Below are 23,830 nucleotides of genomic sequence, written 5' to 3' on the forward strand. Positions count from 1 at the left end.
TGAACTCTGTGTGCAGACACATTGCCCAGTGTCTGCCCTTCCAGACTCTGCTACCACTGGGCCCGTGGGGCCTTGGTTTGGATGCAGCCCTGTTTTACAGCTCCCCTTATATTTCCCCTTGTTCTATTTCTCCTCTCATCCCTCTGTAAATAAATATCTCCCTTCGTTATATCCATTGTACTTTTCCTGTGGGTGTGTGTGGAACAGGTGCCTCTGGGGTGGAAGGGATTTCTCCTGCTGCATTCCTGCATGTGCTTTTTCTTGGCCAGAGCTGCCTGCAGAGCAGACTCCATCTTGGCCACGAGGGTGCTAAAGTTACATAACGTTTCGGACAACATTGAGCCAGAAGCCTTCAGTGAACACTGTGCCCCATGGTTTCTTCACAGCAAAGTTAATTTGAGTTACCCACAACTCAAGTTCCATCCACACAACTTATTAACTTGAGTGTGGTGGTGCTTTAGATTCATATTCATTGGTTTGTCTGGGGGTATAAGCTAAAGCTTGAGTTAGTGCCACTTGTCAGCTGCTAATATGACCACTGTAGTGTGGACATAGGCTAGCTCTGCTTGAGTGCTATTGGTCCTCCAATGCTGTCCCAAAGTTCCCCCTGTAAGGACAGACAACTTCTTTGCAACTTATTGGGGGAGAATTCATAGAGCAACTCTGTTTTATGCAGTGCAGAGAACCATGGGATGTGTCCCCAGATGTATTAGGCCTGGTCTACACTGGTAGGGGAGTGTCGATCTAAGATACCCAACTTCAGCTATGAGAATGCGTAGCTGAAGTTGACGTATCTTAGATCGACTTACCTCCCGTCCTCAGGGCGCAGGATCGACGGCCACGACTCCCCCGTCAACTCTGCTTCCGCCTCTCGCCCTGGTGGAGTTCCGGAGTCGACAGGGAGCGCATTCAGGGATCGATTGCTACCCGCCGAACTGGCGGGTAGTTTGGATGTACCCTTAGTGTTACATGAGAGTGAGTGCAATGGCAATGTGGACACAGCAACTCAAATGTTGTTTCGCAGTGTGACCGCTTGAGCTTGACTAACTTGAGTGCATAACTCAAGTTAACTCTGCAGTGAAGACATAAGCACAGTGAAACTGCTATCTCTACTAATAAAAACTCATCTACAGCAGTATTTTTCTCTTTCCCATTTGTGTGGTACTGTAGCCTGTCAGAGGCTTTTTTTTCTTGATATAGTTTAGCGTGTACCACTAAAACATTTTAAGAGCAGACTGATTTAAAATTAGAACTGTTTTGTTTTTAATATCCAGACTGAAGAAACAGCAGGATAGATTGAAAGAGAGATTAAAAAAATAGTAGTGTACAGTAATGCTAATACTGTATTGCTTGCAATAACTAAATAAAGTTGTCTTATTGTCCATGTAACTGTCCAGTCCTTTTGGGAATTGTGATAACCTCTTGGCCTCAATAAAGTATAGTGGCATTGAGATCCCCAGGTTGGTTATGCATTATGTAAAAAGAAATTTTCTTTTATCAGTTTTAAATGTAATCATCATTTTTTATCCTGCTGTCATATCCCTGCTCTTCTGTCACCTCACTAAATAGTCCAATCTTTTCAATCTCTCGTCATACAGAAGTAGATAGGGTGGCCACCAGAACTGAAGGATGAACCTCTGACTTATATAATGCCATTATTGAATGCAGCGTAGTTGTAGCCATGTTGATGCCAGGTTATTCAAGAGATAAAGTGGTCTTGAAAGCTTCTCTATCTCACCAACAGAAGTTGGTCCAGTAAAAGACATTACCTCACTCACCTTCTCTCTAATAGTGCCATTATAACTAGGGCTGTCAAGCAATTAAAATGATGAATCATGATTAATTGCACTGCTAAACAATAATAGAAGGATGTTTTTTACATTTTCAGATATTCAGTTACAACACAATACAAAGTGTACAGTGCTCACGTTATATTTATTACAAATATTTTCACTGTAAAAAACAAAAGAAATAACCTAATACAAGTACTGTAGTGCAATCTTTTTATCATGAAAGTTGAACTTACAAATATTGAATTATGTACCAAAAAAAACTGCATTCAAAAATAAAACGATGTAAAACTTTAGAGCCTACAAGTCCACTCAGTCCTACTTCAGCCAATTGCTCAGACAAACAAGTTTGGTTACTGTTGCAGGCAATAATGCTGCCAGCTTCTTGTTTACAGTGTCATCTGAAAGTCAGAACAGGCGTTTGCATGGCACTGTTGTAACCGACGTTGCAAGATATTTACGTGCCAGATGCACTAAAGATTCATATGTCCCTTCATGCTTCAACCACCATTCCAGAGGATATACATCGTGCTGATGACAGGTTCTGCTCGATAACGATCCAAAGCAGAGTGGACCGATGCATGTTCATTTTCATCATTTGAATCCAATGCCACCAGCAGAAGGTTGATTTTCTTTTTTGGTGTTCAGGTTCTGTAGTTTCCACATCTGAGTGTCACTCTTTTAAGACTTCTGAAAGCGTGCGCCACACTTCATCCCTCTCAGATTTTGGAAGGCACTTCAGATTCTTAAGTCTTGGGTAACATGCTTTCGATATTTTTAGAAATCTCACATTGGTACTGTGATGCTCTGTACTTCAGGGGGACAGTCAGCACACCCATGTTCATCCTTGTAAAATGATTGTGTGGTATTCAATGCAAAGTTTGTCATGTCAGGTGTCTTTGGAAGGCTCATGATGCACTGATCATTGTTGTTACAGTAATGTTATAGGTTATAATTTCATGTATGTAGTTATGAGGCTGAAAATGTATCCCCGTGGCTTATAATAAGCCCAGGCAAAAACTCTCCAAGAGCAGAGAGGCAGTTCGCACCTCATCAGGGCGTGGATGGGACAAACCCAGCCCGACCACTCAGGAACAAAGGGTGATGGCCTAGGCAGCAACAAAAGAATCTATTAGACTCTTGAGAGAGTCACCCCCCTTCCTTTGGTCAGTTTGGAACTGCGAGGAGGTAATTCTCACCTGACTCTGAAGTCGGGGGTGGAGGGTGGGGGGGGGAGAGAGGCGGCAAAGCCAAGAGGAAAGAAAGGACATGGTAAAAGGGAGAGACATTTGCCAGGCTCTCTCTCTCTCTCTCTTCCACCTGCATCTACATACACCACCACCAAGCAACTGAAGTGCTGATCAAAGGGGAGAGCCTGGCTGAAGAGCAACCAGCCTATCTGTGGTGAGAAGCATCTAAGTTTGTAAGGGCACTGAAAGTGTTAAGATCAGATTAGAATGCATTTTGCTTTTATTTAATTTGACCAAATCTGACTTGTTTTGACTTATAATCCAGATAAGAGGACTGGAGATGCAGGTGGAAACACTGGCTGAGTTTAGAAGGGGGTTTGAGCAGATGATGGAACGCAGACATGATGAGGCGCAGGGGATAAGCTCAGACGAGCGGATAGAAGCAGGACCAAAGTACTCTGAGGAGGGGCTGCTGGGTGAGGAAAGTGGACGGTGGAAGCATGTGACTAGGAGAACCAGGCAGAGGAAAAGACGGGCCAGCGATGGAGAAATAGCAAACCTGTTCCTGAGTTCTGAGTTGGGAAATGAAGATGGAGCACAGCAGGCTGCTGAAGGAGAGAGGGCAAGGAAAAAGAGATGAGCAGCTAGTCCTGCAGAAGGAGGGGAGGAGTCAATGGAGGCGGCACCAAGTATGAGCCCTAGGAGGATTGTAAGGGTGAATACAAATTGAGAGGACTTGCGGCAAGCTGGTGTGGGGGATAGACCGGAGAATCACACTGTCGCCAGGAAAAGGCAAGTCTACGTGATTGGAGCCTCTTTACTGAGAAGAATAGACAGGCCTGTAACTAGACCTGATCGGGAGAACAGAAGGGTGTGCTGTCTGCCAGGGGCTAAGATACAGGATGTGGACCTGAGGCTGAATAGGATCCTAGCGGGAGCGGGAAAGAATCCGTTGATTGTCCTTCATGTGGGAACGAATGATATGGCTAGTTACTCGTTGGACTGTATCAAGGATTATGCCAGACTGGGGAAGACACTCAAAGAAATCGAGGCTCAGGTGATCTTCAGTGGGATTCTGCCAGTTCCTAGGGCAGGGCGACGGAGTGACAAGATTATGGCGATCAACAGATGACTCAGGCATTGGTGTTACAAGTAGGGCTTTGGGATGTACGGTCATTGGGAAGCGTTTACGGACAGACAACTGTTCGCTCAGGATGGACTTCATCTAAGTAAGGAAGGAAATAGAATTCTAGGATGGAGGCTCGCCGACCTCATCAAGAGAGCTTTAAACTAGGAAGTTGGGGGAGATGGTTGGGAGATGTTCAGGAGATCTCCACGCCGGAATATAACCTGGAGAGGGAAGTAAACAACATGAGAGGGGATACCCTTGCGGACCAAAGAATTGATCCAAGGAGGAATAGTGGAGTAGAAACCAGATTAACGGGTGATGCTGGTGGTAGAAGGTCTGTGCATGACGGGGGAAAGAATGTCATTGACGCTAAACGCCAAAAATTAAAATGTCTGTACACTAATGCGAGGAGCCTAGGTAACAAGATGGAGGAACTGGAGCTACTGGTGCAGGAACTGAAACCGGATATTATAGGGATAACGGAAACCTGGTGGAATAGTACTCATGACTGGAGTACAGGTATTGAAGGCTATGTGCTGTTTAGAAAAGACAGGAAGAAAGGCAAAGGTGGTGGAGTAGCCTTGTACATCAATGATGAGATTAACTGTAATGAAATAAGAAGCGATGGAATGGATAAGACAGAATCTGTCTGGGCAAAAATCACACTGGGTAAAAAAGCAACTAGAGCTTCCCCTGAGATAGTGCTTGGGGTGTGCTATAGACCGCCCGGATCTGATTTGGATATGGATAGAGACCTCTTTAATGTCTTTAATGAAGTAAACACAAAGGGGAAATATGTGATTATGGGAGACTTCAACTTCCCGGATATAGACTGGAGGACGAGTGCTTGCAAGAATAATAGGGGTCAGATTTTTCTGGATGTGATAGTGGATGGATTTCTTCATCAAGTAGTTGAAGTACCTACGAGAGGGGATGCCATTTTAGATTTGGTTTTCGTGAGCAGTGAGGACCTCGTAGAAGAAATGGTGGTAGGGGATAACCTTGGTTCGAGTGATCATGAGCTGATTCAGTTCAAACTAGATGGAAGGATAAACAAATGTAGATCTCGGATTAGGGTTTTCGATTTCTCGAGGACTAATTTTAAAGAGTTAAGGAAATTAGTTAGGGCAGTGGATTGGACGGAGGAACTTGCGGATTTAAATGCAGAGGAGGCCTGGAATTACTTTAAGTCGCAGCTGCGGAAATTGTCGGAAGCCTGCATCCCGAGAAAGGGGGAAAAAACCATGGGCAGGAGTTGTAGGCCAAGCTGGATGAGCAAGCAACTCAGAGAGGGGATTAGGAGAAAGCAGAAAGTTTACAGGGAGTGGAAGAAAGGTGGGATTAGCAAGGGAAGCTACCTTGGTGAGGTCAGAACATGTAGGGATAAAGTGAGGAAGGCTAAAAGCCGCATTGAACTGGACCTTGCAAAGGGAATCAAAACCAATAGTAAAAGGTTCTACAGCCACATAAACAAGAAGAAAACAAAGAAAGAAGTGGGGCCGCTATACACTGAGTATGGAATGGAGGTAAAGGACAACCTAGGCATGGCCCAATATCTAAATAAGTACTTTGCCTCAGTTTTTAATAAGACTAGTGAGGAGTTTAGCAATGATGGAGGGATGATAATGGGAATGTGGATATGGAGGTGGATATTACCGCAACTGAGGTAGAGGCCAAACTTGAACAGCTTGATGGGACAAAATCGGAGGGCCCTGGACAATCTCCATCCGAGGATATTAAAGGAACTGGCGCGTGAAATTGAGAGCCCGTTATCGATAATTTTTAAGCAGTCGATAAACTCGGGGGTTGTGCCGTACGACTGGAGGATTGCTAACGTAGTCCCTATTTTTAAGAAAGGGAATAAAAGTGATCCGGGTAATTATAGGCCTGTTAGCTTGATGTCTGTAGTATGTAAGGTCTTGGAAAAAATTTTAAGGGAGAAATTAGTCAAGGACATAGAGGTCAGTGGTAATTGGGACGAATTGCAACATTCATTTACTAAAGGTAGATCGTGCCAAACCAATCTGATCTCCTTCTTTGAGAAGGTGACGGATTACTTAGATAAAGGAAATGCGGTAGATCTAATTTATCTCGATTTCAGTAAGGCGTTTGACACGGTTCCGCATGGGGAACTGTTAGTTAAATTGGAAAAGATGGGGATGAATATGAAAGTTGTAAGGTGGATAAGGAACTGGTTAAAGGGGAGACTCCAGCGGGTCGTATTGAAGGGTGAACTGTCAGGCTGGAAGGAGGTTACTAGTGGAGTCCCTCAAGGATCAGTTTTGGGACCGATCTTATTTAACCTTTTCATTACTGACCTTGGCACAAAGAGCGGGAATGTGCTAATAAAGTTTGTGGATGACACAAAGGTGGGGGGTATTGCTAACACGGAGAAGGACAGGGATACTATTCAGGAAGATCTGGACCACCTTGTAAACTGGAGTAAGAGTAATACGATGAAATACAATAGTGAAAAGTGCAAAGTCATGCACTTAGGGATTAATAATAAGAATTTTAGATATACGTTGGGGATGCATCAGTTGGAAGCGACGGAGGAGGAGAAGGACCTTGGGGTATTATTCGATAGCAGGATGACTATGTGATATGGCTGTTAAAAAAGCAAATGCGATTTTAGGATGCATTAGGCGAGGTATTTCCAGCAGGGATAAGGAGGTGTTAGTACCGTTATATAAGGCGCTGGTGAGACCCCACCTGGAATATTGTGTGCAGTTCTGGTGTCCCGTGTTCAAGAAGGATGAATTCAAACTGGAACAGTTCCAGAGACGGGCTACTAGGATGATCCGAGGAATGGAAAACCTGCCTTATGAAAGGAGACTCAAAGAGCTTGGCTTGTTTAGTCTGGCCAAAAGAAGGCTGCGGGGGGATATGCTTGTTCTATATAAATATATCAGGGGCGTTAACGTTAGGGAGGGAGAGGAATTATTTAAGTTTAGTTCTAATGTAGGCACGAGGACGAATGGGTACAAACTGGATATTAGGAAGTTTAGACTTGAAATTAGACGAAGGTTTCTAACCATTAGGGGAGTGAAGTTTTGGAACAGCCTTCCGAGGGAAGTAGTGGGGGCAAAAGACTTATCTGGCTTCAAGACTACGCTTGATAAATATATGGAGGGGATGTTATGATAGGATAGTTTAATTTGGGCAATTGATCTTGGATTATCACCAGATAGGTCTGCTCAATTGTCTGCGGGGAGATGTTGGATGGGATGGGAACTGAGTTACTGTCGAGAATTCCTTCTTGAGTGCTGGCTGGTGAGTCTTGCCCACATGCTCAGGGTTTAGCTGATCGCCATATTTGGGGTCGGGAAGGAATTTTCCTCCAGGGCGGATTGGCAGGGGCCCTGGAGGTTTTTCGCCTTCCTCTGCAGCGTGGGGCATGGGTCGCTTGCTGGTGGATTCTCTGCAGTTTGAGGTCTTCAAACCAGTTTTGAGGATTTCAGTAACTCAGTCCTGGATTAGGGGTTGTATAAAAGTGGATGGGTAGGGTTCTGTGGCCTGCCTTGTGCAGGAGGTCAGACTAGATGATCATATTGGTCCCTTCTGACCTATGAGTCTATAATCACTTAAAGTCTATCTTTATAGTTAATAACTTTGTTTGTTCTACGCGAAGCAATTGTGACAAAGTTCCTCCTCTACCTTGGTGAGTCCTGCGCTTATTGGCAGATTTGCTCACCTCAGTGATCTCCCCCACAGTCTGGATCAACTCCTCCTGTGTCTGATCAGGAGTTGGGAGGTTTGGGGGGAACCCGGGCCCACCCTCTACTCCGGGTTCCAGCCCAGGGCCCTACGGATTTGCAGCTGTCTATAGTGCTTCTTGTAACAGCTGTGTGACAGCTACACCTCTCTGGGCTTCTTCCCCAAGGCCTCCTCCAAACACCTTCTTTATCCTCACCACGGGACCTTCCTCCTGGTGTCTGATAGTGCTTGTACTCCTTAGTCCTCCAGCAGCACACCCTCTCACTCTCAGCTCCTTGTGCCTCTTGCTTCCAGCTCCTCACACACACTTCCTCTCCTCTGGCTCCCCCTCACCCGACTGGAGTGAGCTCCTTTTTAAACCCAAGTGCCCTGATTAGCCTGCCTTGATTGGCTGCAGGTGTTCTAATCAGCCTGTCTGCCTTAATTGGTTCTAGCAAGTTCCTGACTACTTTAGTGCAGCCCCTGCTCTGGTCACTCAGGGAACAGAAAACTACTCACCCAGTGACCAGTATATTTGCTCTCTACCAGACTCCTGCACCCCACTGGCCTTGGTCTGTCACACAATGCATTTGATTTGAAATGTGTCAGAGGCTCCCCTTGGGATAACAAGCCTGGTACATATCAATTTCTGTAAAATTGGCATCATATAAGCTTGCAGCGTCCAGGAGGCATAACTGGACACTGCAAGATGGACGTTGCTAGGGTTGTCTCTGGGACTGGAGCTGTTGGCTAGTGTCATTCTGTTGCAAGTAGCTGGGAGCAGCTTACGTGCTAGAGGCTGTGCGTAAACAGCCCAGGCGTGCGGGTTTTCACAGCAGACCAGGGTAAGGCTGGTTCCCAGAGTCAAGAATTGGAGTGACCTAGCAGATCACTGGTCCAGATAACATCAGAGGGGAATATCACAGGTACCTTCTTTGCATTTGTCAAATCTTCAGTAACAGTGTTTGTAAATCAAACAACGTGCTGGGTTATCTATCATTCAAGACTGCTATGACATGAAATATATGCAGAATGTGGGTAAAGCAGAGCAGGGAACATACAATTCTTCCCCAAGGAGTTCAGTCACAAATTTAATAACACAGTATTTTTTAACGAGCATTATCACCATGGAAGTATGTCCTCTGGAATGGTGGCAGAAGCATGAAATGCTAAACATTTGTATGCCACATCTGGAACGTAAATACCTTGCAATGCTGGCTACAAATGTGCCATGCAAATGCCTGCTCTCACTTTTAGGTGACATTGTAAATAAGAAGCAGGCAGCAATATCTCCCATAAATGTAAACAAATTTGTCTTCGCGGTTGGCTGAACCAGAAGTAGGACTCAGTGGACTTGTACGTGCTAAAATTTTACATTGTTTTGTTTGAGTGCAGTTACGTAACACAGAAATATCTACATTTGTAAGTTACTTTCAGGATAGAGATTGCACTACTTGTATGAGCTGAATTGAAAAATACTTTTTTTTTTACAGTGCAAATATTTGTAATATAATATAAAGTGAGCACTGTACACTTCATATTCTGTGTTGTAATAGAAATCAAAATATTTGAAAATGTAGAAAAACATCCACAAACATTTAATGAATTTCAATTGGTATTCTATTGTTTAACTGTGCAATTAATAGTGATTGATTTTTTTTTTAATCGCAGTTAATTTTTTTGAATTAATCGCGTGTGTTAACTGTGATTGACAGCCATAATAACTTTTTTCACCATCTGATTCCTTAAGCATTCAAACTTTTTTTTGTTTTGTCTTTTTTGGACTGGTTCTGCCCACAGTGATCCACAGATCTTTCCTGACTTGTACAGTACATTTAGAAGTCAGTAGTATATGTGAATAGTGAATTATTCCGTCCATTGTACGTTTCTTTGCATTTGTCAACATTCATTTGCCAGCATTCATTGACATTCATTTGCAATCGTGCTGCTCATTTCCTGTTTTGTTAGGATCCCTCTGAAGTTTCTCCCCATTGCCTCTGCCTCTGTCTCAGACCAGTCTGCATAATTTGTGTCATCTGCAAATTTTGTCACCTCCCTACTAACCCCCTCCTCCAGATAATTAATACATTAAGCAAGCCCCATCCTTGAAAGGGAACTTTGTGGCATCTGCTGTTAACTTTTTGCCATGAAGAAAATTGACAATTTAGCCCTTCTTCGTTTTCTGTCTCTTAGCCAGTTTCTAATCCATAACAGAACTTGACCGCTCATCCTGGACCACAGCTGTTCTGTCACCTGAGTTAATCATATCTTTACTGGGCACTGGATTTGGGGAACCACTGGTGTAGCTTTTCTCAGCATTGTGCCATCCATATCTTCAGTTTTGTAATGCTGTGAAGATGTAGATGTCCAGCCCATTTAGAACAAGAAAGCTATACACTCTGGGTTCCCGAGCCTGAAGCACAGAGGGCTATTGAAAAAGGGTTGTGCTGTCTGCTTGACATTGAAACTTACTTAGGCCTGAGATGTTACAGAGGAGGGAAGTGGAAAATGAGACTTTGGGTGGGACTAATGGTGTGCAGCTGAGGTCCCTATTCTCTCTTCAGAATTCATATGGCACCTATCACCTTGATGTCTTAAGTGCTTTCCCAACCTGGAGAGGATTCATTTGAAGCCTCTCATTTCATAATGGAGACAGATAAACTGGAGTGGAAAAAATGGCAAAAGATTTGGTGAATAAGACTCAGGAGAAAAGGTTAGGAGACAGGAGTGTATACAACCCAGAAACAGCGATGGAGGGTGACAGGAGAAAAATGTTTAATCCAGGGTAGAGACTAGTGATTCTTACTATAGAGCGAGTAAGAATAGGCTTAAACTGCGATAGAAAAAAATGTTAGGAAAAAATAATACTTTAGCAGTTGGCACAAGTTGCCGGGGATCTGATGCAGTTGCCATCAGGAGAGAAAGTCCAGGCTGAGTTTATTGGCAATGAATGGCTTGGGATAATGAAAACTTCATTGTGCCCCAGTGCAAGAGAAGAGATTAGATCTCCCACTGCATGGGTTGGTCCCTATTCTAATTCCTTTAGAAGTTCACCTGGGTTTGAGGTGGGGACAATAACTTTTTCACTGAAGAGGACAGCGCTTCCCCTTCATAAGAGATATGACAGATTAATAAGGTGCAGTTTATTATGTGAGCTGAAAAAACTAACACACAAAGAAAAATCCTTATGGTACTATTCTGAATTGTTCCTCTTTCTATTTTGCTAGGATACAGGACCTGAGCACAGACAACAGAAGATCAAGAGATCTCTGGGAAACAAAAAGTATGCATACGTTTCTTGTGAAATCTGGCTAAGAACAAGGAACAAAGCTGAGAAATTCTCACTGCAGAATTCCATTCCCTCCTTTTAACAATGTCCTTAACCTTAAGGGCTATATAAATGGCACATTTTCCATAGCTTATCTAGGGCCTGAATTGAGCTGGCTTACAGGGGTCACCATACCTCATTAGTTGTAAGGTTTTGTTTTAGGGGATTCTTGAGTAGGAGTAGAGATTATTTTATCTCTGTATTTGGTACTGGTGCAACTGCTGCTGGAATACTGTTTCAGTTTCTGGTGTCTATAATTCAAGAAGGATGTTGATAAACTGCAGAGAAGAACAACAAAGAATAACTAAAGGATTAGAAAACAGACCTTATAGTGATAGGCTCAAAGAGCTCAATCTCTATAGTTTAGCAAAGGAGAAGATTTAAGGAGTGACTTGATCCATGTCTGTAAGTACCTACATGGGGAACAAATATTTAATAATGGGCTCTTCGGTCTATCAGAGACCGGCATAACATGGCTGGAAGCTGAAGCTAGACAAATTCAGACTGGAAATAAGATTTTCATTTTTAATGGTGAGCGTAATTAACCACTGGAACAACTTACCAAGCATTGTGGTGAATTCTCCATCACTGACCATTTTAAAATCAAGATTAAACATTTTTTCTAAAATATATGCTCTATTTTGGGGAAGTTCTGTGGTCTGTGTTGTAAAGAAGGTCAGACTAGATCAGCGGTTCTCAAACTTCATTGCAGTGCGACCCTCTTCTGATGCCAAAAATTACTACCTGACCCCAGGAGGGGGGACCAAATCCTAAGCTCTGCCGCCTTGAGGGGCCAAGGGCCAAAGCCCAAACCCCATCACCCCGGGTGGAGAAGCCAAAGTCAAAGCCCAACAGCTTCAGCCCTAGGTGCGGGGCCTGTAACCTGAGCCTCGCCACCCAGGGCTGAAGCCCTTGGGATCTGGAGGATGGCGTGGACTGCACTCTCAGCAAGTTTGCAGATGACACTAAACTGGGAGGAGTGGTAGATATGCTAGAGGGTAGGGATAGGATACAGAGGAACCTAAACAAATTAAAGGATTGGGCCAAAAGAAACCTGATGAGGTTCAACAAGGACAAGTGCATAGTCCTGCACTTAGGACGGAAGAATCCCATTCAGTGTTACAGACTAGGGAGCAGCAGTTCTGCAGAAAAGGACCTAGGGGTTACAGTGAATGAGAAGTTGGATATGAGTCAACAGTGTGCTCTTGTTGCCAAGAAGGCTAAGGCATTTTGGGCTGTATAAGTAGGGGCATTGCCAGCAGATCAAGGGACGTGAGCATTCCCATCTATTCGACATTGGTAAGGCCTCATCTGGAGTACTGTGTCCAGTTTTGGGCCACACACTACAAGAAGGATGTGGAAAAATTGGAAAGAGTCCAGCAGAGGGCAACAAAAATGATTAGGGCCTGGAGCACACGACTTATGAGGAGAGGCGGAGGGAACTGGGATTGTTTAGTCTGCAGAAGAGAAGAATGAGGGGGGGATTTGATAGCTGCTTTCAACTCCTGAAAGGGGGTTACAAGGAGGATGGATCTAGACTGTTCTCAGTGGTAGCAGATGACAGAACAAGGAGTAATGGTCTCAAGTTGCAGTGGGGGAGGTCTAGGTTGGATATTAGGAAAAACTTTTTCACTGGGAGGGTGGTGAAACACTGGAATGGGTTCCCTAGGGAGGTGGTGGAATCTCCTTCCTTTGAGGTTTTTAAGATCAGTCTTGACAAAGCCCTGGCTGGGATGATTTGGTTGGGAATTGGTCCTGCTTTGAGCAGGGGGTTGGACTAGATGACCTCCTGAGGTTCCTTCAAACCTGGATATTCTATAATTCTGTGACTCCACACCATGATGCCAGATTGGTGGGGGATATTTTTTTTCCTTCAGTTCCTCTTCTGTTCTCTGTGCAAATCTCATTTACATGTGCTTTGCAGAAGATAGGGGCCACATTTGGTCTTATGAAAGTTCTGAACATCTTAAACAACCAACAATTTAAATGTTGACATTGAAAAGTATTTAGCTGCTGATCATATTAGTGGAAACAGCCAAGTACTTCAGGGTTGTGGGCAGAATTTGAGAAGAAGAGAGCACACCACTCCCTCCATCTGACCCCAGGTGGTAGCAGGTCATTTATAGGTGACATTATTTAGCGCTAAACCCCTATTCAGAAAGTCTTAATATAGAGTAAATCACAGAACTTGTTATGATGCTGTCTTCTGAGCCGCAAGCCATGCTAACTAAAGGTAGGAGCAGTTGCCACAAGTGTAAAACATTATTTGTGTATTTGCAGCTCATGCTGTAAAAGCTCTCAAATTGTGGTGTGTGTAGCAAATGTCCACTAGTGGCAAGACTGCGCAACTGTGCAGTCTGCACCTACAGCATGATGACAGACTCTGGCTTGATTTTCTTACAAAGGACTCTCTGGAGGTGTGTTCTCTGGTAGTACTGGTGGTGCAATAGCCTCTTCTGGCAGCTGCTGATTCACTCCATAACTTGGCATTTACATCTCTTTGGAAGGCTATTATTAAATCAGCTCTGACCTGGAATGTGGATTTGAGTGGCTCCTTTTCATAGATTACAGAAGGGATCATTATGATTATCTAGTCTGACCTCCTGTATAGCACAGACCAGAGTACATCTCCAAAATAATTCCCAGACCAGATCTTTCAGAAAAATATCTAATCTTGATTGAAAAATTGTCAGTGATGGAGAATCCACCATGACCTTAGTAAGTTGTTCCAATGGAAGTGCTCTGTGTTCAGCTTTTACACCTTATTTTCAGTCTGAATTTATCTAGTCCTGTTATACCTAGACAATTTGAATGTCCCGCTATACCTTTCTCTAATTATTCCTCGTGTAGGTACTTATAGTCAGGTCACCCCTTAACATTTTCTTTTTAAGCTAAGTAGATTGAGTTCCTTGAGTCTGTCACTATAAGGCTTATTTTCTAAACCCATAATCGTTTAATCGTTCTTGTGGCTGTTCTTTGAACCCTCTCCAACTGATCAATATCCTTCTTGAATTGTGGACACCAGACCTTGACACAGTATTAGAGCAGTGGTTGCACCCATGCCAAATACAGTGGTAAAATAACATCTTTGCTCCTACTGAAGATTATCTAATTTGTGCATTTCAGGATTGCATTAGCTCTTTTGGCCACAGCACCACACTGGGGACCTCATGTTCACTTGACTATCCACCAGGACCCCCAAATCGTTTTCAGAGTCAGTGCTTCGCAGGATAGAGTACTCCATCCTGTAAGTATGGCCTCCATTCTTTGCTTTTAGATGTATACATTACATTTAGCCATATTAAAATGCATATTGTATGCTGGCACCCAATTTACCAAGCGATCCAGATTGCTCTGTGTCAGCGACTTATCCTCTTCCTTATTTATCACTTGCACAATTTGTGTTATCTGCAAACTTTCAGTGCTAATTTTATGCCTTCTTCCAGGTCGTTAGTAAAAAAGTGTTTAAATAGAATAGGGCCAAGAATAGGTCCCTTTGGTACCCCACTAGACACCACACCCATTTGATGATAATTTCCTATGTACAATTATATTTTGAGACATCTTAGCCAGCTTTTAATCCATTAATATATGCCATGTTAATTTTTATTCAAAATGTGTTGAGTTCCAAGTCAAGTACCTTACAGAAATCTATGGTACATCAATACTATTATCTTTATCAGCCAAATTTGTAATCTCACACACACAAAAAATAGTTTGACAAGATCTGTTTTCCATAAATCCATGTTGATAGGTTTTTCTCGCCCTCTTTTAATTCTTTATTAATTGAGTCCCATATCAGCCACTCCATTATCTGCCTGGGATCCATGTCAGACTAGCAGTCCTATAATCACCCAATCATCTCTTTTAAAAATATTAGGAGAAAGCCAATCTTCTGGAACTTCACTGCTGTTCCAAGACTTATTGAAAATCAACATTATGATCCAGTAAGCTCTCAGTTATCTCTTTTAAAACTCATGGATGCAAGTTATCCAGACCTACTGATTTTAAAATGTCTGACTTCAGTAGCTGCTGTTTAACACCCTCCTGAGATACTAATGGAATAGAAAGAGTGTTATCATATAATATAAGATCTGGTTTTTGTTGTTGTTTTTTGTTTTTACCCAGAGAGCAGAAACATTTACTGAATACTTCTGCCTTTTCTGTGTTATATTTGATGAGTCTATCAATTAGTAATGCCTTGTTAAGATTCTTTTTTCTGCAATATACTTTAAAAAATCCTCCTTGTTCTTAATTCTGCTGTCCATAGAGTTCTCCTTGTGTCCCTTTGCTTCCCTTATCAATTTTCTACAATTCCTAGCTTCTGATTTATATTCATTGCTATGAACTTCCCCCTTCTTCCATTTGTTTATATGTATTATATATAGCTGTCTTCACTTTCCTTCTAAACCAAATTGTTTTTTAACCAATCCAGACTTCTTCCTCAGTTGTGGCTTTTTGAGCAACTAATAAAGTGTTCTTAAACAATTCCAAATGATCAGGTCACATTTTATGATTAAATTCTTCCTCCAAGTTGATTTGGCTCATGATTGTTTTCAGCTTTGTGAAATTGGTCCTTTTAAAGCCCCAGGTATATATATGTATATCATTGGTCTGGACTTTAGTGTACAAACAGAACATAAATGTGATCAAGTCATGATAACTTGTACTGAAGTTATTGTTAATTTTTATTTCTGTGATCAGTTCCTCTTTAACTGTCAAGATGAGGTTTCATATAGACTGCTTTCATGTTGGATGTAATGCTTTCTGGGTTAGGAAATTTAGAAATACCAAGGATGTTTTAATACTGGCATCATGAGACCTTCAGCATACATTACTCATACTGAAGGTATCCCAGGATCACACAGGTATTTTTTCCTACACGTTATAGGACCCACTCATCCTGTTCACTAGTGTGATTTGGTGGTCTGAAGCAGATGGAGCACAACAAGGGGTATTGATCTGTATCTGTTAGGACATTGATTCGTAAATATTCAAGATAATTTTCTTCCTGGTTATCATAATAGGAAAGAGGTAATGCCATTTTGGACATAATGCCACTCCCCCTCCAAATTAATCGCACTTATAACAATGGAATACCAATTTAAATTTATTAAATATTTTTGGATGTTTTTCTACATTTTCAATATTGATTTCAATTACAACACAGCATACAAAGTGCACAGTGCTCACTTTATATTATTTTTCGTTACAAATATATGCACTGTAAAAATGATAAACAAAAGATATACACCTCTACCCTGATATTACGCGACCCGATATAATGCGGGTTCGCATACAATATGGTAAAGCTCTGACACGCTGCTCTGAGCAGCATGTTAAGGGTGCCTGGCCAGACCGGGCCCGAGGGGTTTGATAAGGGGCAGAGGGTCTTGAGGTGGTCAGGGGCTTCTCCTCCCCCCAGGATCTGGGGGGCAGAAGCTGTGGGAGGGCACTTTTGGGTGCCCCGCAGTCCCAGAGTGGCCCGGGGGATTAGCAGGGGGCCGGGAGCAGCCCACTCTGCTTTCCTCACCCCAGCCCCAGGCGTGTCACTTGGGGGAGGGGGTTTGGGGGAAGGGATCATTTCCCCCCCCACCCCCCACACACACACACACTCACCAGCAGCGTTGGAAGCAGAGCAGCCGGGCCCCAGCCCGCTCCACTCTGCCAGCTCCCAGCTGCAGCAGTCCACTTCCCGCCGCAGGTGAGTATGGGGGCTGTCCTCACAGGATGTTAGGAATCATTAAAAAGGGGATAGAGAATAAGACTGAGAGTATATTATCGCCCTTATATAAATCCATGGTACGCCCACATCTTGAATACTGTGTACAGATGTGGTCTCCTCACCTCAAAAAAGATATTTTAGCACTAGAAAAGGTTCAGAAAAGGGCAACTAAAATGATTAGGGGTTTGGAGAGGGTCCCATATGAGGAGAAATTAAAGAGGCTAGGTCTCTTCAGCTTGGAAAAGAGGAGACTAAGGAGGGATATGATAGAGGATATAAAATCATGAGTGATGTTGAGAAAGTGGATAAGGCAAAGTTATTTACTTATTCCCATAATACAAGAACTAGGGGTCACCAAATGAAATTAATAGGCAGCAGGTTTAAAACAAATTAAAGGAAGTTCTTCATGCAGCGCACAGTCAACTTGTGGAACTTCTTACCTGAGGAGGTTGTGAAGGCTAGGACTATAATAGTGGACATGGGGAGCTGATAGGGGGGCTGCCAAACTGACAAACAGAGGCTAGGGACACCGTTCTTTACCCATCCTGGCTAATAGCCTCTGAATAAGTAAATAACTTTTCCTTATCCACTTTCTCTACATCACTCGTGATTTTATAGACCTCTATCATATCCCCCCTTGGTCTCCTCTTTTCCAAGCTGAAGAGGCCTAGCCTCTTTAATCTTTCCTTGTATGGGACGCTCTCCAAACCCCTAATCATTTTAGTTGCCCTTTTCTGAACCTTTTCGAGTGCTAGAATAGAGTGCTAGAAAGAGTGCTAGTGCTAGAAAGAGTGCAGGACCTTTCCCCAGCTGCCCCCCAGCGACATGGCTGGGGCCGGAGCAAGGAAAGCGGAGCGGGTTGGGGCCGCATCGCTCTGCTTCCCACCGCAGCTGAGTGCGGGGGAGCATCCTTTCTCCAACCTCCCTGCACTCACCAACGGCGGGAAGCAGAGCGTCGCAGCTGGGAGCTGGTGAAGTGGAGCGGACTGGGGCCAGGCTGCTCTGCTTTCCACTGCTGCCAGTGAGTGCCTGGCAGGGGGAGGGGAGGTGTATAGGGGTCGGAGCAGTCAGGGGACAGGGGGGTTGGGTAGGGGGTGAGATCCTGGAGGTGATTAGGAATGGGGGTCTCTGGAGGGGGCGGTCAGGGAACTGGGGGGAGGGGCAAAGCAAGTTTGATATAACACAGTCTCACCTATAAGGCGATGAGATTTTTTTTTGTGTCCTGAGGACCGTGTTATATCAGGGTAGAGGTGTAGTATTTTTCAATTCACCTCATAAAAGTACTGAAGTGCAAACTGTAAAAATGATAAACAAAAGAAATATTTTTCAGTTTGCCTCATACAAGTACTGAAGTGCAATCTCTTTATCGTAAAAGTGTAACTTAAAAATGCAGATTTTTTTTTGGTTACATAACTGCACTCAAAAACAAAACAGTGTAAAACTTTAAAGCCTACAGGTCCACTCAGTCCTACATCTTATTCTGCTACTCGCTAAGACAAACAAGTTTGTTTACGCTGACGGCAGATACTGCTGTCTGTTTCTTATTTACAATGTCACCTGAAAGTGAGATCAGGTATTCGTGTGGCACTTTCATAGCTGGCATTGCAAGGTATGCCAAATATGCTAAACTTTCGTATGCCCCTTCATAGTTCGGCCACCATTCCAGAGGACATGCTTCCATTCTGATGATGCTCGTTAAAAAAATAATGCATCAATTAAATTTGTGACTATACTTCCTGGGGGGAGAATTGTCATCTTCTCTGTTTTACCCGCATTCTGCATATATTTCATGTTATAGCAGTCTTGAATGATGACCCAGCACATGTTCTTAAAACGAACATTTCACAGCAGTTTTGACAAAATGCAAAAAAAGGTACTGATGATGTGAGATTTCTAAAAATAACTACAGCATTCGACTCAAGGTTTAAGAATCTGAAGTGCTGTCCAAAATCTGAGAGGGACGAAGTGTGGAGCATGCTTTCAGCAGTCTTAAAAGAGTGACACTCAGATGCGGAAACTACAGAACCTGAACCATCAAAAAGGAAAATCAACCACCTGCTGGTGGCATCTGACTCAAATAATGAAAATGAACGTGCATCACTCCGCTCTGCTTTGGATTGTTATGAAGCAGAACTCATCATCAGCATGGAAGCATGTCCTCTGGAATGGTGGTTAAAGCATGAAGGGACATATGACTCTTTAGCACATCTGGCACATAAATATCTCACAACACCAGCTACAGCAGTGCCATGCAAACACCTGTTCTCGCTTTCAGGTGACATTGTAAACAAGAAGCAGGCAGCATTATGTCTTGCAAATTGTAACCAACCTTATTTTTCTGAGTAATTGGCTGACCTAGAAGTAGGACTGAGTGGACTTGTAGGCTCTGAAGTTTTACACTGTTTTGTTTTTGAATGCAGCTTTTTTTACATAATTCTACATTTGTAAGTTCAACTTTCATAATAGAGATTGCACTACAGTACTTGTATGAGATGAATTGAAAATTACAATTTTTTGTTTACAGTGCAAATGTTTGTAATAGAAAATGAGCACTGTGCCCTTTGTATTCTGTTGTAACTTAAATTAATATATTTGAAAATGTAGTAAACATCCAAAAATATGTTGAATAAATGGTATTCTATTGTTGTTGAACAGCATGATTAATTGCAATTAATTTTTTTAGTCCCGCAACAGCCCTAATTTCTACTCTTCGTGTCCTTTGGTTCCTTAATTAATTTTGTTCTCAACATTTCAGTTGTGTGCTGAGTGCTCATATCTTCCCTCTTTTTACCCCCTCCGCTCCCCTGCTCCTTTTGTTACTAGTTTAATGTCCTCCTGACTAATCCAGCCAGCCTGTCTTCCTTCCAAACTATTCAGCCGCTCACCACATAGACGGTAGACCAACTGTCCACAAAACCAAAAGTTTCCACTACCTACATAGCCAGCGGTTCACTTCCAGAATCTTCTGCCTGAGGTCTTCCTTTGTTCGTAGGACATGAAGGATCTGAGAGAAGATCTCTTGGTCATTCTTCTTCAGCAAGCTTCTGAGTTCCTTGATGTCATCTATTATCTGCAAGGTATCCCGCGACACACGGTCATTACTGCAGATATGAAGCAACACCAATGGATCCAATCCTGTTGACTTCAAAAGCCTGTCCTACTGTTTGCCTGTTCCTTGCAGAATGTTTGGATTCTTCTGCATATTGAATCTCCAACAAAGATAATCTGTCTTCTTTGGACAGTTGGAGGACTCTGATTTTTCTTACAGGTTAGGCTGAGCTGTTTTCCACAGGTGTGTCCCATACAGCTCTCCATTCCCTTGGACCAACTGGATCATGAGAGGTGTTGTCCACAGTTTCCTTATTTTGGATGTGGTATCATTTGGAAACATAGCTGTGGAATTCCTTACAGTCCTGTAGAGTGTCACTTTGACCTCTTTCCGCCAGTGGTTATGAGCTCCAAGGCCTCCTTTTTGACTTCCTCTCTCTCCAGCTCCTCGGTGGCAAGTTCCTTTCTTTCTTGAATCAGGGATGCTGATGCTTCCTGAGCCTAACTATCTGGGATGTCCTCAGCTTCTCTATTCTCAGTAGCATTTCTACTTGCTCACATTCCCTTTCCAAATGCCCTCTGAAACTACCTGTTAGCTGTCTCTGTTTATGGCTCTCAAGTTCACCTGACAAGTGACTATAGTCCAAATCTCCTTGCTTAGCTCCGCCCCTCCCCACCAAGGAGCAATTAACCACTCAGAGACCGCAAACAACAGAGTTGATCAAAGCTCCAAGGGTTAGAGCTGTGTGGCCTTTACCAAGGCACCAGCAAACAAGCCTGTCTCATCTGCTTACTCAAGGGCCCACAACCCAGCTATGCAGCCTGTACACAGAGAGCAAATAAACAGTCAAACAACCAACCCACAGACAGACCAAACACACCACTCACGCAGTCCCACTACTTTCAAGCACAGAGTCCCTAGTGACACCCTCCAGAACTCCACTGTTAGATGCAGCTATCTATTTGTGGCTCTTGGGTTCACCTAGCACGTGACTTTCTATACCAAATCTCCCTCTGCCTAGCCAGCGCAGCTCCGCTCCTCACCACCAGGGAGCTATTGACCACTCAGACTGCAAACGACAGTGCTGATGAAAGCTCCAAGTGACCTTTACCAAGGCACTAACCAACAGACCTCTGTCAGATGACCTACTCAGGCCCATGACCCTGGCCTCTGCCAAGGATGAAAAGTGTTAAAAATCGTCTGAAGAGTAAACATTCTCTTCTGAAGATTTTGAAGCTGTAATGAATTAGTGGTTTGAGAATTGGCCTGCTAAACCCAGGGCTGTGAGTTCAGTCCCTGAGGGGACCATTATAGGGATCTGGGGCAAAAATCTATCTGGGGATTGGCCCTGCTTTGAGCAGGGGGTTGGACTAGATGACCTCCTGAGGTCCCTTCAAACCCAGATATTCTCTATGAATTAGGTGGATCCACTCCTGCTCAGGGTGTTTAAGGGCTAGGCTGACACACACACCCCTGCTTCAAATGCACTTGCGTAGCGCTCCTTAATGTCTGTGAAGTATATGTAGAACAATAACTTCCTTTTAGATGTGCAAGAGACAGAGTGGGGGATGTAATAGCTTTCAAGCTACACAGAGCTCTTCCTCAGGTCTGGGAAAGGCACTCAGAGTGTTGCAGCTAAATACATATTCCAAGGGACCATTCGAGGTGAAGTGGTCTGTTAACACCCCTGTAGTCATAGGACAAAATAAGCCATAAATCCAGTGCTTTATTAAGACCATGATTTTTAGGCTAGGTCTACACTAGAGACCTTACAGCAGCAGAGCTGTATTAATGCAGCTGCACCACTGTAAGATCTCTCATGTAGCCTCTCTGTGCCGATGGGGGAAGCTCTCCCACTGACATAATTAAACCACACCCAATGAGCGGCGGTAGCTATGTCGGCAGAAGAGCATCTCCCACCAACATAGTGCTGTCCACATCGGTGCTTCTGTCTATGTAACTTTTGTTGGTAATAATCTGCGGGGTCTCTGGCAGGAGAGGGCATAGGGAGCTGATAGGGGGGCTGCCAGCTGTGGACAAAGCAGGCAGCCAAACAACGTTATAGCAAATTGAGCAGGGACATAAAATCAAAACAACGTTAAGCAAGATGACGTTAAGTGGGGAGTTACTGTATTTAGCTGTGACACTTATACTCCTATGGGCATTCTGCATCAAAAAATTAAAAATTCTGCACACTATTTTAAAATTCTGCATATTTTATTTGTCAAATAGCTCTGTGCAATCATGTCAGTTTCAATTATTTTGGTAATCTATTTCAAAATATCTGTCAGCATGTCTGTAATAATCCACTCATACACACAAATTCCTCCAGGAGTAGAGTTAAAGAAACCCCTAGAGCAACCCAGTTTCTGTTTCTCTGCCTCCTCTCCCACAGAGCCCAGCTGCGAGGCACCCTGCAGTCCTTATTTCTGCATCCCCTCTTCCTCAGAGCCCAGCTGCGGACTCCCTCCCCTCCCCCCACACACACACGGAGCTCAGGGAGCCAGAGGAAGAAACAGCCAGGTGCTGAGTCCTGGGCTTGTATGGAGTTTCCTGCAGGATGCTTCCTTCCTTCAGGGCATGTTGAGAACTGTAGCTGCTGAGAACCCTCCAGCTCCCTTCCCCTCCCAGCAGTGTCTTCTATTTGTGAGCTGGGTTCTTCTGGGTCCAGCGGCCCCTAGTGGCAGTCTGCAGCCCATTTTTGTGGGGAGAAAAATGAAATTCTGTGTGTACAACATTAATTTCTGAGCAAATTATGCATTGCACAGTGGTGCAGAATTCCCCCAGGAGCAACTTAGTACCTTTCACAGACCCGAAGACGAGCACTGTGTAGCTCAAAAATTTGTTTGTCTCAGCAACAGAAATTGGTCTACTAAAAGATATTACTTACCCACCTTGTCTCTCTCATATCCTGAGACTGACCACAGCACCAACAACACAGTATACAACATTCAGAATGCCTGTCCTGCAGACTGTATTCTATCTTGCCTCTGTTTCCTTGTATTCCCCTGTCTGTCTGTATCCATCTGTTATCTCCTGTCTTATACTTAGATTGTCAGCTCTTTGGGGCAGAGACTGCCTACTTTTTCTGTGTTTGTACAATGGGTAGCCCACTGGGGTCCGGGTCCATGACTGGGCTCCTAGACTCAGACTCTAGGACTGGAACGGACCTCGAGAGGTCATCGAGTCCAGTCCCCTGCCCTCATGGCAGGACCAAATACTGTCTAGACCATCCCTAATAGACATTTATCTAACCTACTCTTAAATATCTCCAGAGATGGAGATTCCACAACTTCCCTAGGCAATCTATTCCAGTGTTAACTACCCTGACAGTTAGGAACTTTTTCCTAATGTCCAACCTAAATCTCCCTTGCTGCAGTTTAAGCCCATTGCTTCTTGTTCTATCATTGGAGGCTAAGGTGAACAAGTTTTCTCCCTCCTCCTGATGACACCCTTTTAGATACCTGAAAACTGCTATCATGTCCCCTCTCAGTCTTCTCTTCTCCAAACTAAACAAACCCAATTCCTTCAGCCTTCCTTCATAGGTCATGTTCTCAAGACCTTTAATTATTCTCGTTGCTCTTCTCTGGACCCTCTCCAGTTTCTCCACATCTTTCTTGAAATGCGGTGCCCAGAACTGGACACAATACTCCAGTTGAGGCCTAACCAGCGCAGAGTAAAGCGGAAGAATGACTTCTCGTGTCTTGTTTACAACACACCTGTTAATGCATCCCAGAATCACATTTGCTTTTTTTGCAACAGTATCACACTGTTGACTCATATTAAGCTTGTGGTCCACTATGACCCCTAGATCTCTTTCTGCCATACTCCTTCCTAGACAGTCTCCTCCCATTCTGTATGTGTGAAACTGATTGTTCCTTCCTAAGTGGAGCACTTTGCATTTGTCTTTATTGAACTTCATC

At 43.6% G+C, this 23,830-nt stretch overlaps 1 protein-coding gene across 8 annotated transcripts in view; it reads left to right on the forward strand.

Annotated features, from left to right (window-relative positions):
• ZNF512 (zinc finger protein 512) overlaps positions 1–23,830 on the forward strand; it is an 89,110-nt gene that overhangs the window by 6,533 nt on the left and 58,747 nt on the right. For 5 of the 8 annotated variants that reach the window (XM_030554928.1, XM_030554927.1, XM_030554930.1 and 2 more), the window contains exon 2: positions 11,033–11,088. In XM_030554928.1, coding sequence (XP_030410788.1) covers positions 11,033–11,088 — 56 coding nt within the window. Of the gene's footprint in view, positions 1–11,032; positions 11,089–14,259; positions 14,381–23,830 lie in introns of all 8 variants that reach the window. The other 3 variants (XM_030554932.1, XM_030554934.1, XM_030554933.1) reach the window with 2 other exon arrangements.

The sequence above is a fragment of the Gopherus evgoodei genome, chromosome 3, assembly GCF_007399415.2.
Source record: "Gopherus evgoodei ecotype Sinaloan lineage chromosome 3, rGopEvg1_v1.p, whole genome shotgun sequence".
Classification (NCBI taxonomy): Eukaryota; Metazoa; Chordata; order Testudines; family Testudinidae; genus Gopherus; species Gopherus evgoodei.